The sequence below is a fragment of the Podospora pseudopauciseta genome, assembly GCF_035222475.1.
Source record: "Podospora pseudopauciseta strain CBS 411.78 chromosome 2 map unlocalized CBS411.78m_2, whole genome shotgun sequence".
In the NCBI taxonomy this organism is placed as follows: Eukaryota; Fungi; Ascomycota; class Sordariomycetes; order Sordariales; family Podosporaceae; genus Podospora; species Podospora pseudopauciseta.
The window spans coordinates 1,642,839-1,659,676 of NW_026946663.1; the positions used below are offsets into that span (position 1 = coordinate 1,642,839).

At 51.4% G+C, this 16,838-nt stretch overlaps 6 protein-coding genes across 6 annotated transcripts; 3 read left to right on the top strand and 3 right to left on the bottom strand.

The window, feature by feature from the left end:
• Window positions 1-1,084: 1,084 nt before the first annotated feature.
• Window positions 1,085-2,999, top strand: QC763_204190 (uncharacterized protein). Its single transcript, XM_062909458.1, has 2 exons — window positions 1,085-1,898; window positions 2,013-2,999. The coding sequence occupies exons 1-2, from the start codon at window positions 1,857-1,859 to the stop codon at window positions 2,301-2,303; spliced, it is 333 nt and encodes a 110-aa protein (XP_062768242.1). The 5' UTR covers window positions 1,085-1,856; the 3' UTR covers window positions 2,304-2,999.
• Window positions 3,000-3,135: 136 nt separating this feature from the next.
• QC763_204200 (uncharacterized protein) lies at window positions 3,136-3,750 on the bottom strand (the record flags this gene model as incomplete). The annotated part of the gene is made up of 1 exon (XM_062909459.1): window positions 3,136-3,750. The coding sequence occupies one exon, from the start codon at window positions 3,748-3,750 to the stop codon at window positions 3,136-3,138; it is 615 nt and encodes a 204-aa protein (XP_062768243.1).
• Window positions 3,751-5,946: 2,196 nt separating this feature from the next.
• On the bottom strand, window positions 5,947-8,655 carry QC763_0033910 (uncharacterized protein; the record flags this gene model as incomplete). Its single annotated transcript, XM_062905543.1, has 6 exons — window positions 5,947-6,325; window positions 6,384-6,603; window positions 6,664-6,983; window positions 7,049-7,142; window positions 7,215-7,718; window positions 7,780-8,655. 6 exons carry the CDS (start codon window positions 8,653-8,655, stop codon window positions 6,171-6,173), a joined length of 2,169 nt encoding a protein of 722 aa, XP_062768244.1. The 3' UTR covers window positions 5,947-6,170.
• Window positions 8,656-8,711: 56 nt separating this feature from the next.
• On the bottom strand, window positions 8,712-10,664 carry QC763_0033920 (uncharacterized protein; the record flags this gene model as incomplete). Its single annotated transcript, XM_062905544.1, has 2 exons — window positions 9,131-10,664; window positions 8,712-9,032 (listed from the first exon to the last, which is right to left on the bottom strand). The coding sequence occupies exons 1-2, from the start codon at window positions 9,155-9,157 to the stop codon at window positions 8,712-8,714; spliced, it is 348 nt and encodes a 115-aa protein (XP_062768245.1). The 5' UTR covers window positions 9,158-10,664.
• On the top strand, window positions 10,573-11,682 carry QC763_0033930 (uncharacterized protein; the record flags this gene model as incomplete). Its single annotated transcript, XM_062905545.1, has 2 exons — window positions 10,573-10,644; window positions 11,494-11,682. The coding sequence occupies 2 exons, from the start codon at window positions 10,573-10,575 to the stop codon at window positions 11,680-11,682; spliced, it is 261 nt and encodes an 86-aa protein (XP_062768246.1).
• Window positions 11,683-11,690: 8 nt separating this feature from the next.
• QC763_204220 (uncharacterized protein) lies at window positions 11,691-14,878 on the top strand (the record flags this gene model as incomplete). Its single annotated transcript, XM_062909460.1, has 5 exons — window positions 11,691-11,973; window positions 12,034-12,264; window positions 12,325-12,568; window positions 12,640-13,972; window positions 14,051-14,878. The coding sequence occupies 4 exons, from the start codon at window positions 11,691-11,693 to the stop codon at window positions 13,163-13,165; spliced, it is 1,284 nt and encodes a 427-aa protein (XP_062768247.1). The 3' UTR covers window positions 13,166-13,972; window positions 14,051-14,878.
• Window positions 14,879-16,838: the final 1,960 nt, after the last annotated feature.

Genomic DNA, 16,838 nt, shown 5'->3' on the forward strand with positions numbered 1-16,838 from the left:
GATGTTCATGATAGGGAATGAAGCTGTCTCAAAACATGGCGCCACCGACAACATCGTATGTCTACATTTTTGATCAGATCGCAACCTAACAGTGATGAGAGCTGGGCATTCAGATCAGGACCGTCAGGTGCCCTAGGCAAGCTCACTTTGTTGCAAGACACCTACCTGCCCGTCACCTATCACATCTTGATCTGTACCTATCTGTACAACCGGAACCATTCCGTTACACCACATTGCCGTCGGTGATTGAAGAAGATTCTTTGCATTTGCTTTGTTCGACTGCGTCAGGTCCATGGAACCGACGTTGAGTATGGCTGGCGGAGGTGGTCATGTGACGAACCATGTCCTTTCTGTATTGTCTGCATATATCTACTCCTTATAACACCAGTGTCGGGTGCCATAGTTTAGCAGCCTAATGTCTCTCGTCAGTACCATCAGTCTTGATGTGGTGTGCTTGTCTTGGGACATGTGGAACAGGGTGACATGACAGACACCTAGTGACTGAGCTGCCTTGTCCTCCCTCTTGTGCCATGGAAAAGTGATGGCCAGTTTTGACCCCTGATGAGCTACTTTGTGGTGTGAGGTTGCATTCCCTGGCTGCCGTCGGTCTCGGCGGAAGGTTGACTCTTTGTCTGTGTGACGGCGTACCAACGGGTAGCACCCAATGCCACGTGCCAACCATCGGTTGATTGCAGCCGATGACGGCAAGGCAATCGGAGAGCCGTTATCTCTCTGCCCTTTGTTCGGACGCGGACGCATGCGATTCAAACTGTCAGATTGGCATCTGGTGCTTTGACCCGAGCCCAACGACGGTTGTGTAAACCATGGTGCCGCGCGGCGAAAGCCGCCAGGTCCTTCGGAGCAACTTGCCTGATATTAAAACGTCCGGCACTGGCCCCGTGTGGAGTCTTGACCCTGAGCAATACCTACTTACTGTGTACCACCATAAGGTATTGTGCGGTGCACTGTTGCGGCACAATTGCAGGCCTGTACAGATGATACGGAGTATTTAAATATCAGGTTTATATCGATACTGATATCTTGGACCTATTCGTGCCATTGAGCAATTGTTTGGTCAAGCTGAGTACGGACTTGTGGGGACGGGCATTTGTGATTGGTGTCGCATGGGTGCCCCATCACCCAAAAGGCCTGGGCCTCTGGTCTGAACAGACGTGCTGATCATGCTTTGCACGTGTGGTGTCTTTGACGGCAGCCAGAACGGGCCACCTTGGACCCGACAGGCAGGTTCCTCTGTCCGTTCTTCACCGTCTTGACCATCTCAAAGAGCTTCAGCACGTGGTTCTGAGGATGCCGTGGTTGAGATGATTCTTTCATGGCCTGGGAAGAAGGAGTGGGTGGAAGTGAGGATCGGCCCCTGGCCCACAGCCCACCCCGACAAGGCAAGGGTGATGGTTGGAGGGAGCGGAGCGAAGCTGCAAGTGCGCGGACCACCCACCTACGAGCCACATGGTTACCCGGCACTGTAGAAGTTCAGAGGTGCCCTCCCGTTTCACCATTTCGTTCAAGTTCCCCTTTCCTGATTCTCTGCCCGGCCTGGCCCGTTTCTGCTTTTAGTGCCTCTCTGTCTCTGCCTCACTTAACCAAACCACTTTCCACCTCCATCATCCCAAGTGACAAAACCACCAACCAAACACCAGACTTTGCACTATCGACTCCCTCCACGTCCTTAGTGCCCGCCTTGGTCACTGTTGCAACACGCCGCCACTGAAATACCGATCGGCATTTCCCACCACCGCTCTTTGTCCTTTTTCGTCTTTGTCGGCGTTTCACCTTGCGACAAGGGCTCCAGCAAAAAAACAATTGCCCCGGGGTTCTTTTTTCGCCTTATCGCCAGCATGTCCCTCGACTCGGCCAGTCGTCCCATCATGGCTCCATCGGTACGTCTGTAAACCTGTTCATGCCCGTCGGTCCGTTGACGTTGCATCCTCATCGCCTTCTCTCCCAAACCTTCCCGCAATTCACTAACACTATTCTTTTCCCCCTTATTATAGGAGAAGCGCTACAGCACCTACAGCATGACACCCTCCGACGCCCCCACCACCCTCAGCACCGACAGCATGACTGCCGAGATCAGGCCCATCGTCGACGGCCTCGAGCGCCTCAAGAACCCTCGCCTCGCCGACCAGCGCGTGTACCTTAATGAAGAAAAGACTACCAACCTTCAGAAGCTTGCCCTCAGCGCCAAGCTCGAGCGCGCCCTTGACCGGAGGATGAGCAGCCAAGATGCCGTCATGCGGCCGCGGAAACCATCAGTTGTCGTTGCCGAGAAGGAGAAGGCTTGAATGTAGACATGCGCGACGACGACAGTCATTTGTTGAGATGGAGAGAATGGGAAGAAGGCCAAGACGATGGAGACACGCACCAGCGGGTGCGATGTGGAGCAGCTATTGCAATGCCCTATCCACGCCGTGTTTCCTCGCCAAATTCGATGCAGGAACCGCCTCGAAACCTACACCATCCTGGCAGCAGTCGAGCCATCAACTGGAGTCAACATCAGAAGAGAGGAGCAGTCATTTCATCATCAGCGCGCGTTCGGGGGCCAGCTTGGGAAACTTTTCATTGTTATTTTATTTTCGTTCGTGTTTTCGGTTTTGCGGCATTGGCATTGTCGATGTACTGTCAGGAAAGGGGTGCTGCTTCAGGATCGATGGGATGGTATGGGCAGCAATAGATATTCAGACGAGACGGGAGGTGATGTGGAATCTTGAAGGATTATTGCAGGATTGTGGGCGTGGTATCATACTAGCCATTCATCGGCTTTTGTCTGGGAAAGTGAGAGGTTATATCAGTGGGAAATGGACCAGGACTTATCGGCGGGCGTAATTGCAAATCCTCACAATTATATATCTCTTGTCAAAAAAAAGAAAAGAAAAGCGATGCCTGGTATTATGTCCGTCTCATTCACTGCGCTCTCTGCTCGCCCTGAGTTCTTGTCGCCTGAACGCCTTGGTGAACTCCCGTGAAACGATGTAACGACAACCAAGAAAATAAAACAGACCGACAGCCAGCACCACTATGCTGCTGTCTCTATCGCATCCCAGATAAGCTTCCAATGCCCTATCCTCTTGCCATGGCATCACCAATTCCCTCATACCACTTCTCCCGTCAAACCCTCTAGTTCCCCTCCTTCGCAATCCTCCCCTCAATCTCCTTCAACAACTCAGCCAACTCCTTCTCCTCCCCTTCAAACTCCAACGCTTTGGCCACCGCCCCCTTGGCCTCTTGCAACCTCCCCATTTCAAGCAGGCACTTCCCCCTCCTAAACCAAGCCTTCGCATTACCCTGGCTCTTGGCAGCCACGCTCGCCTCTGCATCCACCGCCGCCTCTGGCCAGTTCCCCAGTTGCATATGCGCCTGTGCCCTGTTGCTATACAGCGCGTGGACCTCCTCCCGCACCAGCTGCGACGGCTCCCACGGGGCCCGTGTAAGCGCCATTTGGAGACCGAGGGTGTAGAACTTGATTGCTTCGGCGTGGCGCCCCTTGCGGTATTCGTTGTTGCCCGACTCGCGAAGCTTGGAAACGTTGGCTGAGCGCTTTGGGTTGACGGGCATGGGGGGAGGGGGGACGATGTGGGGGGGCTCGATTTGGGTGAGGATGGTTCTGTGGAGATTGTTGAGGGCGGCGAGCTCGGCCTCAAGGGCTCGCGAGGAGGGGCCGAGGGAGGAGATGGATTTGGATTTGGGGTCGATGGTTAGGGGGAGGAGGTGGAAGTGGTCTTGGTCAGACATTTTGGCTGCTTTGGTGGGGGTTTTTTCGAGGTTTAGGAGAGTTATTAGCGGCAGTTTGTTTGACGATGACGAGGATGAAGGTTTGGTGGGCAAGCAGAAGAGGAAAAGATAAGCTGCGAAAGTTGAGGTCGTGGTTCTGGTTGAGGGTTGAGGAGGTGGATTGGCTTGGACTGGTGAGAGCTGTCGAGAGGACACTTGTGCCAGTTGGGGTGACTTGGCCTTCAAAGTGAACCGTGGCTTTGGCAGGCGGCGCGTGGACGGACAGCTTTCCCCAGAAACTCCTTATCTCTTATCGGGGAGCCAACGTCGAATCCTGATTTACCTAGGGTAGTCGATAAGCCAAGTTAAGTTAAGCTGGCCCTCAGCTTAATTTGACTTGCCGCCTAAAGCTTAAACTTAATTTGAGGTTATTACTAGCTTAATTTAGCTTATAAATATAAGCTTTTAGTAGTTTCTCCATTCTAAATTTTAGTAAAGTAAAAGTTAATGAGCTATTTTTTTAAAAAAAAGTTTCTTATAGTTTTTAAGCGTTAAATTCTCTACAGTAGTAAGCTTTTATATCAATATTCTAAATAAATTATCTATTTAATTAATATTGTTAAGTATTATATTAGTTTAGGGTGCGGCTACAGGCTCGAGGGTATGAGTGAAGAAGTAGGGCTCTCGGAGGATTTTGGGGTTGAAAAGCCATGTATATAAGCGGTTTGCTTTTAACATTCTATTTTAGACAAGACATCAACTTTTATTTCTTCAAATTTTGTGCTTTGCACGCGTGCAGGCAATTCTAGCACTCTGATCAGGCTAATCCGGTGCTTATTATGTAGCCTGCGAGCCCATAGTGTCTTTTTTTTGTCCTGCGTGAAGTGCGGCCTGCGAGCGAGTCACTGTCACGCAGGAGTGTTCATTTAGAGACCTGTTGAGGATATATTTGTGGTGTTGTAGTTGTTTTTGTGTGTTTTCTCACCATTTCAGTCTACGGTCCCAAGGTCTATATATACGGAGGAACTGGCTAGTGTAGATAGACAGTTCCGCAGTATGCAATTCACAGTTGTATTCACGGTATCTTATGTTTACATTGAGACATTTTGTTGTGCAGTGTTCAGCTGCACCAAACCAATTGTCAGAAGTTACCTTCAACCGAGTATCCCTTCAGAGGTTTTGTACAGTGGTTCGTCACAGCAGGCCACATAATAAGCACCAGATTAGCCTGATCAGATAGCCAGAATTGCCTGCACGCGTGCAAAGCACAAAATACGAAGAAAATAAAAGTCGATGTCTTGTCTAAAATAGAATGTCAGAAGCAGACCGCTTATATACATAACCTTTGATCTCCCGAATCCTCGAGAGCTTCACTTTCTCACTCCTTTAATCAGAAAGACCTTAGGCCTATGGCCGCTCTTCAAACTAATGGGTTCGATATACTTTTTAGTTATATTATTTTTTTACCGATATTTTTATTAATAATATAAAGTATTTAAAGTGTTGAAAAGTTAAGCTTATATACAGGTCTAAAAGCCCTATAATGGTGGAGCACTTTGGTGCTCACGGCGCAGCGACAACTTGCGACACGGTACTAGTAGCTTACTTCTGGGTATGCATAAGCTATAGCGCCTTACAGAGCTATAAAACAAAGCAATAGTAAGTGACCTTTTGTATTTATAGCGCTAGCCTTCTGTAATACCACTATAGTACTTCGTAGTGGAGTTCGCGCTTCGCCTTTACCATATATTCCCTAGGGGCCTTACAGGGGAAGTCGAAGATTTGGCTGCGTTTTGCAAAAAACGTGCTCACGCCCATACAAAACAGAGCAAAATCAGCCACCAGCCTACCGTAGGTGCGGGTAGCTATGGGCCCTCAGGGCCGCTATTTGCACAGGGCATTTACAGAGCTTTTAGTAGCCTAAATCCAAAATTTAGGCCATTTTAGGCTACCGTAGCGTCCGATGCAGAGCTTCGAAGTTGACATTGTACTAAGTGGATCCTTGAGGGTGGCGGGTAGGAATGTTGAGGCTGTCTTCGCCGTATCCACCAGTTTCTTCGGAACTAAACGCCTTGCAGTATTACAAGCAGTAACCTACTGTAAAATAGGGCTTACAGGGCCCCATTTTTAACATATACACTAGGCATAGCTTTTAAAATATAAATTAACACACATTAGGTAAAAGCTCTGGGTCTCCTCTTGCAGACCCAAAACCGGAGAACGCCAAAACCCAAGCATCATTTTGACCCTTTTGTTCTCCCCGCCCATGCCGTTGCATGGTTTTTGTCTCGCACGCAGATTCTCATCATGTCATGCCAACAATCAAAAACACAAATGTTACTCACTTCAAAGTCCTCCCAAATATTTCCCTCGGCCAGGCATAGCCAAATCAAATCACTCGTAAATCAGTAGTCATCCCTTTGTAAGAAACTCATTCGATATCATTGCTCGTTGCCCACGCTTGGATTCACAGTCGAAAAGACAACGGGGGGCTTCCATGAGCTCGTCATAGACGGCTCTGAGACAAACATCAGAGATATCCAGTAGAGTTCATGTTCCCAGCAGCCCTCTTGTGGCGTGCTCGGGATTGAAGTTGCTGGCAATTGTCAGTTGGCTGGCGTTGGTGTGTTTACCGGGCAAATGGGCTAACTTACTTTTGTCTTTGAGACAGTCGATCGTCCCCTTCAAAAATGCAAGCTGGCGAGTATCAAGATATTTGATGGCCGATTTTGAGACGCTCTCGGCATCCCACTCGAAATTCATCAGATCACAACGCTTGAAGTAGGTCCAGTACGCCAACATCACACCGGCACCATGCTGGACGTCTTCGACGAACGTTGTAAGCGGGTGGTCTCTTGGGCCGTAACGTGTCTCCTAGAGAAAAAGTCAGCAAGGAATGCGCGCTGAAGCAGAATAGCAAAGATTAGGCTGTACCAGAGGCCGCCCTTTCGAGTTTTCCTTTGCATGACGGTACCGATCTTTGCAAATGCAGGCCACATTGTGGAGAAACAAGAACACAACCAGAAAGGCCGTAAACCATGCATCCTTCGAATCCTTCCAGAGTTCGGGACCCGAGCTGAGAATCTTTTCGAACATACTCAGAAATTGTGGCACCTGGCTCTTGAATACCGTGTGATACCGAATGCTGTCAAACTGTGCCACGATCATTCGGGGAATGTACCTCGTCTTCAGCTCCCTCGATTCCATCCCCAGTGACTCTTGACCGCAAATCCATGCCGAGCCGGTTTGGTGTCCTGGCCAACAGTCTGTTAGTGGTATTCATCAAATTGGCGCTGGAACATCACCAGGAATTACATACGAATCGCAAACCATAGGCGAACAGCTTTTAGTAGAAACTCAGCCAGATCTACGCTTTTCTTGTCCCGATTTTCTTCTCGGTTTTGTTTGTGCCGCTGCAAGACAAGAGGTGGGTAATCAGCTTTCAGTCCAAATTCAAGTCAACTGAAACGTGGGGGTTCTCGTACCGATGACTGCCGAAGATGCTCCGCGATCATGGAATAAATAACTTTGACGAGATCATCAGAGTCCTTGGCCGAATCTTCCAATCCCTTGATAGCATTGGCCGCGATGTAGTGTTGAAAGGCTCGCCCGTGTTCCTTCACATTCACGAGACCGTACGCCGGAATTCTTATTCCATCCCTGCCAACAAAATTCCGGACGAGCTGATCACCCTCGACTGCCCTGAACGCCCGCACTTTAAGTGTCATTGGCGTTTCGCAGAGCCCTTGAGCCATTTCAATGACCTTGATGTGATTGTCTGCCCAATCGTTCGCCCTGATGTTGATCAACTGGGTATGATCAAATCGCTTCGTGTAGCCCAGCCCCCCATCTCGCTGCAACACCACCGAAGCCAGCTTGTAACGAAGACACGGGAGGTTATGGATAGTCTTTTTGGACTCCCTGCGCACCTTGAGACAGGTGACGCAAGGTGCCAAAGGGTCATTCGGGTTATCCACATTGGGAAGACACTAAACACACCAGAGATTAGATTGTCATGCTGTTGTTCGTCATTGCGTTTTGTTTACTTACCCTCACTCTCTGGTTATGACATCGTATGCAGGCCCGCATGGTCCTGGTATCGGAGGTCTGTTTCCTCAAATTCTCTCTCTGCCGTTTCCGTCGCTGTTCTTCCAGTTCTTCCAGTTCGGGCTCTTCTTTGATCGCCAGCCCTTGATTGACAGCGGCCGCTGCGCCTTGCTGAGTGACGTCCAACATCAGCGCTTGCTCCACGGCGACCCAGCCGCCAACAAGAGCCGTTTCCATAGGTACAATGATCTGTTCATCAACATCTTGCACCTCTGATTTCTGAAGCCCATCCCAGGTGTGGCCATTTCCCTCTTTTGTGACATGCACATATGCACTGCAAATCGATGAGGCTTCGGTGTCTAGCAAGTTGCCAGGGCTAGCTCTCAAGGAACCACTGTCGACCCTCGAAAGACAATATGGAAAACGATGCTCTTGGGTGATATCGACACTGCTACCAAATACCCCATCAGGATATGCTGCTTGGGCGTGAAATTGCGATAAGTACGCATGTTGCCCCTGGGCATTTGTTGGGTCCCTCGAGGTCGAATGGGCCCCATTTAGTGAAGGCGGCGGCAGGCTATGCGTGGGTGTAGAGCCGGACTGAAAGGTGCGATGGAAGGCCTCCGGGAAACAATCTTCCTTCTGCGGTAGTGGCAATGCGACACTTTCCCAGCAATAGCGAGACTGACCAAGCCCGCCATTACCGGTATCGACTGGCGGCTGGTGTAGCGGCTGAGGTGCTGGGCGGCCAGGCCGCGATTCCCAATCTTCGGTTGGATTCACGTATTGCGTAGAAGAAACAGGCTGGTTGGTGGCAAGTCCCATGGGCAGCTCTAAAGGAACCTCACCGACGTATGGGGGGACATCTCCCCCACCCATTGTGGAATTATCCACTATCAGACTAAAGAAGGCTCCGTGTTGGTCTATGGAACACGTCAATCATCACTGTCCAACCGGACCTTGGATTGTAACGCCATCTCGTTCGTACCTTGCTTGTAGTCGTACGGAGACCATGTAGGAACTGCTGCGCCGTCCAACCAGTTCCCATACCCATGCAGGTTTGGGCCAAACGTGGGGTGGTGGTACAGGGAGCCGCCATAGAGATTACTATCTTGTGACGGGATCAGGCTGAATGGATTGACCGGTAAATTCGGTGTGATCTCGTCAAGTATGGCACCTAGCTGACGGCGTTTCTTTGGCTGACGGGTATCTGCATCTATCGGACTGCGGCAGCGCGGCGGCTTCGACAACCCACCCTAAGGTTCAGTAAGCATCCAGAACTATTCTCGACAAGTTGCAAGTAGGACGGCACAGAAAGATCAAGAATAAAGTGAAAGGAAAAGGGAGTATTTACGGTCGGACGCAAAAGTGGACTCTCCATCCTGCTCCCCTCACCTACGTGCCCTCGCTCGCTGTTTTTTGCCTCCCCAGTTTGATTCGGGATACAGAGAACGGTTCTATCAGAATATTGGTTCGCCAAGTCAACCTGATCTTACACAATGGCCCAGGAAAGATCAGCAGGAGCAAGATCTTGCCAAGGCTATGGGTGCCGTGGTCCAGAGCCTTTGATCCCAGAATTTGCTGCCACCACGATGAAGCCGGTTGCAAATGCGGTGTCAGACAGATCGGGCAACACGGGCAACAGTCTAGTAGACGTAAGAACAACCAACTGAGACCGGGCCGGATGGTGGAGGGACTGCGCTCGGAAAGGATTGGTCGGCACGAGAAATGCCACTGCAAGCGAGACCGGCGAGATGTCAAGAGGGCGAGACTTGGCCGGATTGAATTCGAACGCTGTGCAACACCGGCCCGCTTTCACAACCTGTTGAGCAAGACAGCAGCACAAGCCTGGCTTCTCGTCGAGTGCAACAAAACCCTGGATGGGTTGCAGATGCGCCGTCAGCATGCATCCACACCCGTGGGAACTTTGAACTCGAAGACTGCGGCTGGTGGGTTGGCGGACTGCCTGGTGGGTGAGGGGGTGCCCAAAGGGTCGTGTCGTGAGACGCAAAATCGCACCAAGGAAATACCAACTTTCACCAGAATTCTGGTGTGACCTGCCCCGTGTCTAACCCAGTTGGTCAAACAGGACTGGGTTACGTGCTGTCCACGGGGAGGGGAGGGGGGCCGAGACAGGGTACGACGATGTCGAGAGGTGGGATACTCTTGTGTTTCGAAACACCAAGTGGAGGCCGGGGAGAAAAGACCCTGGGGTGACAGTCCCCTGCGAGGCAGGTGCTGTGCTCCAGACCACAAAAGTGTGGTGATACCTTAGACCGTCCTGCGAACAGGAAAGTCCCAGAGATGGAGATGTAGGCTTTGGGGCAATCTTGGATGAAACGGGGGAAAATAGCGAACAGGTGATAGTGATGAGGGCGGAGGGAAGAGGTGTTGCGGTCACGATCCACGGCCCAAAATCGATGTCGTCTCCCACCTTTGTCCAATCATCGGCAGTGAGATGTCTTGCAGCAGCCAACAGCTCGCCTACTGTGGAAAAGAGGGGTTAGCAAGTCTTGAGACAGAGAATTCCAGGCCTGGGCTCCCACGCGCTCCTCCTCTTGTTGAGAGAGGCCACAGCAGCAACGACAGGGAGTCTCCATTGGGAACACAGTGCATGTATCATGCAGGCAGCCATTGACAGGCCAGCCACATCTTGGTTTTGTTGCACTGGACTGGATGCAGTTGGACATTTTCTCCCATCATCATCACCCATCACTCCTTGGCTCCTCCCTTTTCTCCCCACAATCTACGCCTTGTTCGAATCGAGTCGCTCGTCCCGTCCCAGCGATACGGAAAATGGGATGTATCTCGCAGCAGCATCTACGATCCCGCTCATTCTCCCAGAAACCCAGTGTCGACCTCCGCTTCGTGTGACGTGAACTCTGCCGAGGAAGCAAGGGAGAAACAGTCTCGTTCTCATTGGTGCGTCATAAATCACATTTCTGGCCACAGTGGTCAGCCAATCAACTTTTCTCGACCATTTCACACTCAGACCTGATCATCGTCACTTGCTCATCAAGAGCCTCATATTGACGGGTGCTACAGAAAACCCTTTCTATGAATCCCTGAGTCCCGTTTCCGGAATACTACCAAACGCTCGGACACGACTATGACAGCGGAACCATCCCGGGGCCCGGACGGTCCGTTCCTAGCCTGTTGTACCTTAGTCGAGAAATGTTTTCATCTATCACTAGTGAACTTGGTTTAGTCTGCTCTATCCGCCCGGAAATTGGTGGGGACCCCCCAATCTCGTCTAATTGGGCCGCAAGGTTCTTCTCTCCCGTGAGCGGGCCTAAGCTCCCCTGCGTACGCCCTATGAGACTCCAAACAGAATTGTCGACAGATGTATGTGTCCCCAGGCCTTCGATGCCTTTTCCTTGAGGATGGGAGGTTAACGCCCGATGAGCGATATAATGCTGCTAACATAATGACTTGATCCGAGGACAGCACGGCCTTGATGAGTATCATACAACATGGACAATTCCGGGTAGGCGGCTCTTTACCGTACGACCAACCTCACCAGGACCCCTTTTGCTTTCGTTCTATATCTCCGAACCGGTTCGCAGTTTTGTCCTTGGCGGAGCCCAAGTACATGCCACCTTTTAGGAAAATACCGCGCTTCTGGCGGGCCTATGTCTTCCCTTGAACGCCCTCCATGGTTGGCCATGATAGGCGTTGGACATGAGGAGCTGATCATGCTGATGCAAGTTCCGACAGCTCAACAGCACACACAACTTCGGCACACCACTCAACATCGCTGCCGCCAACCTGCCTGAGCGAAACACCTGTCCAATCGTCCCCCGCTACCGACCCCATGAGCCGTTGTCCGAATATGGGCTGGATGTGGGTGACCAGCCCATGTCGTGGAAGAGCGATCGTCCACCCGGCGAGGTTGGGCTTGACTAGGTATAATAATGGCTCCTCTCCGTCCTCGGTGGAACCCAATGTCAGCCCTGGGCTTAGAACAGATTTATTCTCTCTCACTTTACTGGAAAAGCCAGGAATACAGCACATATTCTCTCAAACTACCAATGGATCAAGTTGGCAGCTTGTTTGGGCAATCTCATGCAGGCCTGGGATGGTTGGAGCACCACGCCATGGCTTGGGTGCCTGAAGCCATTTCCTCGGACAGTTATGTTGTTGACCTTGGTCCTCGGGGTGTTCAAGAGGTGCAAGAGGGACTGCAAAAGTTCAAAGGTCAGTGATGTGCCCCCGTTCTGTGTTGGGTGATGCTTTCATTTGCTGACGAATAAGCAGAGCTTGAGCTTGATGGTCACGAAGTCAGTCGTCATAATTTCCACCTTCCAACCCTCGAGGCGCAACTGGAGCAAGCCTGCCACGAGGTTCATCGAGGCCGCGGATTTGTCATCCTCAGGGGCCTCGATCCCCAACAGTATTCAGTCGAGGACAACCTGATGATTTACCTCGGGATTGCTGCGTATATTGGGGATCAGAGAGGGTTTCAGGACAAGAAGGGGAACATGCTGAGTATGCTTTGGAATCAAAACAATGTGATGAACTGAACTGATACCTGCCTCGCCCACATAGCCCACATCACAGCCTCCAAAGACTGGAAGACACCCCCTGAGCTCCGGCATGGTATTCATACCACCAAAGGCCTAAGTTGGCACTGTGATATCGGAGTCGACATCCTCGCGCTTCACGTCCGCTCCCTCGCCGAGCATGGTGGGGACACATTTATAGCTTCATCGCTCACAATTGTAAAGGAGCTTGAGGCGCTATACCCACACGTCATCCAAGCCCTTCAAGAAGCTGCGTGGCCAATCCAAATGTCGGTTGGCACAATTTTGTCACATTTCACATGCGCACTGAGCCATCGCTAATTATATTTCCGCTCATTAGCTCAGGCAATCCGATCCCCCGCTACATTCTGGCGCCACTCCTGCACATGGACCCTGAGAACAACCACATCATTCTGAGCGTTGACCCTGGGAGACTTGGTGTGCACCCATCTACGACAAGAACCGATGGCACTTCGCCAATTCCGCCCCTCACACCAACTCAGCTCGAGACCCTCCGCATCCTCAACCAAGTCGCCTCAAAGTATCGTCTTCGCCTAGACACAAAGGCTGGCGACATCGTCTTGCTCAACAACTTTGCCCATTTGCATGCTCGCGATGCCTACAGCGATCCCGGACAAGGCCAAGGACGACATCTGGTCAGATTGTACCTGCGTAATGCAGCACTGGCGCACCCTGTTCCAGAGTCTATGCGTGTCCCCTGGGAGGCAGCATTTGGGCCCAGGAATGGGGAGGGCCGATATCCTGTTGCTCCAGCTTTAGAATACACAGCACCTCGATACACGGCCGGTTCTGCTGCTTTTCCCCTGGACGACAACGATGATGTCAACGGAGACGGCACCGCATGATTCCTTCGTTGCCAAGACGCTCACTGCCACAATCTCCTTTTGCCAGCCTCAAGTTGGCTTTGATTTTGAACAACTTCGAAGTTGAGCTGCTGCCAGCAACACTCTCGCAACCTTATCCTCAATCTAACCCGGACTATCTGCGTTGGCCTCTGGTTGTTTCACAAGCCAACGCCTTTGCAGCCATTTTAGTGCAGGCCTATCATTATGTGGATTTTTTTTGGGTAGTGGTGGCCAGAAACTTTGTCTCAGAATGTGGGTATCTACGGAGGACAACGCAGTGGCCAAATATGTGAGGTTACAATGAGCCAAAAGTCTAGCCTGATGGCGATTGCTAGTTTCATGAGCCTTAGGATGTCTCGTCGAGTACTTTTCGAATCAAAAATGGTCCCCTGTTCATCGCAGCTTTCCGTAATGTCTCGGCCATCACAGGCAGTCAAACATGCGTCATCAGGTAGGGATGCGAGCATGCCAACTGCATGCAAGCATAGCCCTGATCACATCCACATAAAAGTTCAGAATCCGGAGGGGAAGCGCCTCCTGTCAGAACAGGCCGAAGTCTCGGAAAGCAGCTGGTCAATTGTATGTGTCCAAGACATGGATGGGTACAAGACACCCCACGCTTCAGTGTCCATAGCCCCTATTACTGGGTGATTGATACGATGGTGGATACTGTGATTGGGGAGCGGAACACGGGCAGGTACCAAAAGAGTCACCATAATCTGCAAGCACGGCGGCTGTCAACCATGAAATTCCGCCATAAAATGTAACAGTGGATGTCTTAACTGAGGACCTGGTGTCCACGAAGAGGTGGGTACCCTAGTACCAGGGCAAAGTGACAGACCAAGCATCTCGGACATGGCTCCGCTGACAACAGCATCACATTAGGCTCGAGCTTCTTCTTTCAGATATACTTGCATCAATGCGGGGGCCTCCATCCAGGTTAGGCATGATGGAACTGATGTCAGAACTTTGGGGCAGGAGGGCAGCCGCCCTCTTTCGCGAGTCTGGCAGCACTCACCCATCTTGACTTTGGCTACTGATCACCCCCAGCCCATTTTCGGGCTGATTGGCATGACCATACAATTAAAGAGTGTGTCGGAGGCTGTTTCAATACCTCGATGGTCGATTTACCGAGCATACCAATGGTATGCCTCATCACAGTCTCCTACGGGTAGTACCGGTTTATTTTTCATTGCCTCTCCCTTGATCATCTGTCGAATGATGCCGCAGTCAGTTATCAGGAGAAACAGCATTTGTAACTCCTCTTGCCACGGGTCGTAGACCCGAATCAATCGACTGCTTCGGGTAGAAGGAATTTTGCCGCATATATCCGGGCATCACACCATGCTTCGACCATATGGAGTAGTGAACACTTCGACAGGCGCCCACGGGCTGATCTCCCAACCGGCGTCCTCTCAGCTAAGCAACAGTTCCGCGAACAATCGCTCACTGATGTCACGAATATCGAACTAGTATCGCTTAGTACCCAAACCATTGAAGACATTAGACCTGGAGAAGAGTGTGTATACGACTGTGTTGTCCGAGTCCGATTAGGTGCCGAGGTCCGTGGACACGTATCTGTTCAGCTCATCACTGTCTTTTGTCTCCCCAAGGAAGCCCAAGACGGATGGGTGGACAAAGACCGGCGGCAAACGGGTGTTAAGCACCAACACCATCAACTCCCATTCTCACTATACTTGATCAGGATTGTTCAGTAAATACGCATTCAAGTTTATACCAAGAAAATAGCTCATCGTGGATGTGTGGCACTGTCTGGGCAGTGCACTTGATGACGAACCGCTTGCCCTTTCCAAACCCGCATGCAACCAGACATCACGTATTGCGTGCCATCACCGCCAAGATAAAGCTGGATAGGTACCTAATCTGTCACCGGTTCCATGGTAGCTGGGTGCCAAAGGCTGATCCCAAGTGACAGGACTGTAGAGAACATGTCGAGTAGGTGTCCGGCATCGAGTACGAGCATTGAAGGGCCACAGAGTACCCTACCTCCGCGGATCAAGAGGAGACTAGCTGTTCCAACCAAGGATAGTCACGTTTGTCACGGTCAAGTCACAAAGTCCAGCCAGCCACCCCACATCACCCTGCCTGGGCGGTTTGAGATGGCGCATGTCGCAACCCCCCCTCTTTATCTGATTCTGGACCACCTCAGTTCTTGAGTCCGGGGCATCTCCCCGTCGAATAGGATTACCTGACATGTCTGGCCTTCTGCCGATTACCTACCCTGTCATTCGACTGTCACTTAGACAGTGGAGCCGAGCAGCGGCTGCGGTAAGTCTTCCTGTTGGATCGGTTTTGGATCTTCACCCAAGCCTGAGCTACACTAGCTTAGCCCCCCACGATACCCCAGTCATCCCCTGAGCCGGCCGGCAGCATTATTGGCAACGGTGGGTGTGTAGTGTAATGGCTTCGAGTAAGATGGAGGCGAGGTGGGCGAGCAACTCGGAGAGTACATGCTGTTCTTAGCTTTACTGGCCATTGGTTCGACGCTGACAGGATATCCAGCCACGTCTCATGGGGATGTCCAGCGGTGAAGGTCACAACAGGCATGACGCCAGGTACCTGTGGGAAGCAAACTACTGGATGACTCGCGGTGCAGTTGACAACTTGCTCAAGACCGGCATGCCAATCCCTGAAGCCTTGGGACTCCCCAGGGCTCCATGTTGATAGCCCCCTTTCAATGCCTGTCTTGCTATATACCCATTTACGGTGTGGAACAACACACTTGGTGGCTGGACACAAGGAGGATTTTCCGACGCACAGGCTGATACGGCATCCGTGGTACATCACCTACCTACCTCGTCAGCACCCCACCGCACCTGCAGAGCCTCCTCCCTCTGCTTTCTCTTCATCTTTCCGCCTGTCTCGACTCCTTTGCTACCTCGACCACCTCGACCACGAAAGGCACACGACAATGGTTATGTTTTGAGAATTACGGGCCCTAGTCGAGACATTGACTCCCGCATTCCATCATTGATGCCGCACGCTCTCATCCGTCTGTATCTAAATACGAAAACTGCGGCAGCCGTCTGATGTCCACCTCCATCTCTTTTTCTTATCTTCTCGCCCATTTGACCGAAGCTTCTTCTCCACGATGGAAGCCCCCGCCGCGCACGATCGGAAGAAGTTTCCGAGGGTACCCATGTCTTTCTCTTTAGGCCTGGACGCTGGTCCCCATCTGATTTCGACACTACTACAACGAGTCAGCATCATCCCTGGTTGTCGAGCTCTCAGCAAGGAATCACAGTGACGCTTTCATGTATTGGGTCTGAGGTATGGCGGGCATGTTGCAAGGAGAAATCAACCGTGTGTCAGGGAGCCATCGCTTCTGCGAACCAACCGGACTTTTGGAACGAAAATTTGCTTAGACTCTCGTCAACTACGGCTTTCGTTGTGAGCAACGAGTTTTCCTTGACTCGACGAACTCATTGACAGCTCTGGCCTCAGTATAGCTGTGTTGTCCATGCAATACAAGCAAACTCGTAAGCCTGCTGAAGAACTGGCTAATCGACTTGTCATGCACGACCATTCGCGCCCAAGAGTTGGCCATCAGGAACGAGCGACTCGAGTGCCCATAAGCAGACGTCCACCTGTCTCTTGCACACTGCCGGCTTTTCAAACGATCAAAACAACGTACCGAATCGACGAGAACGAA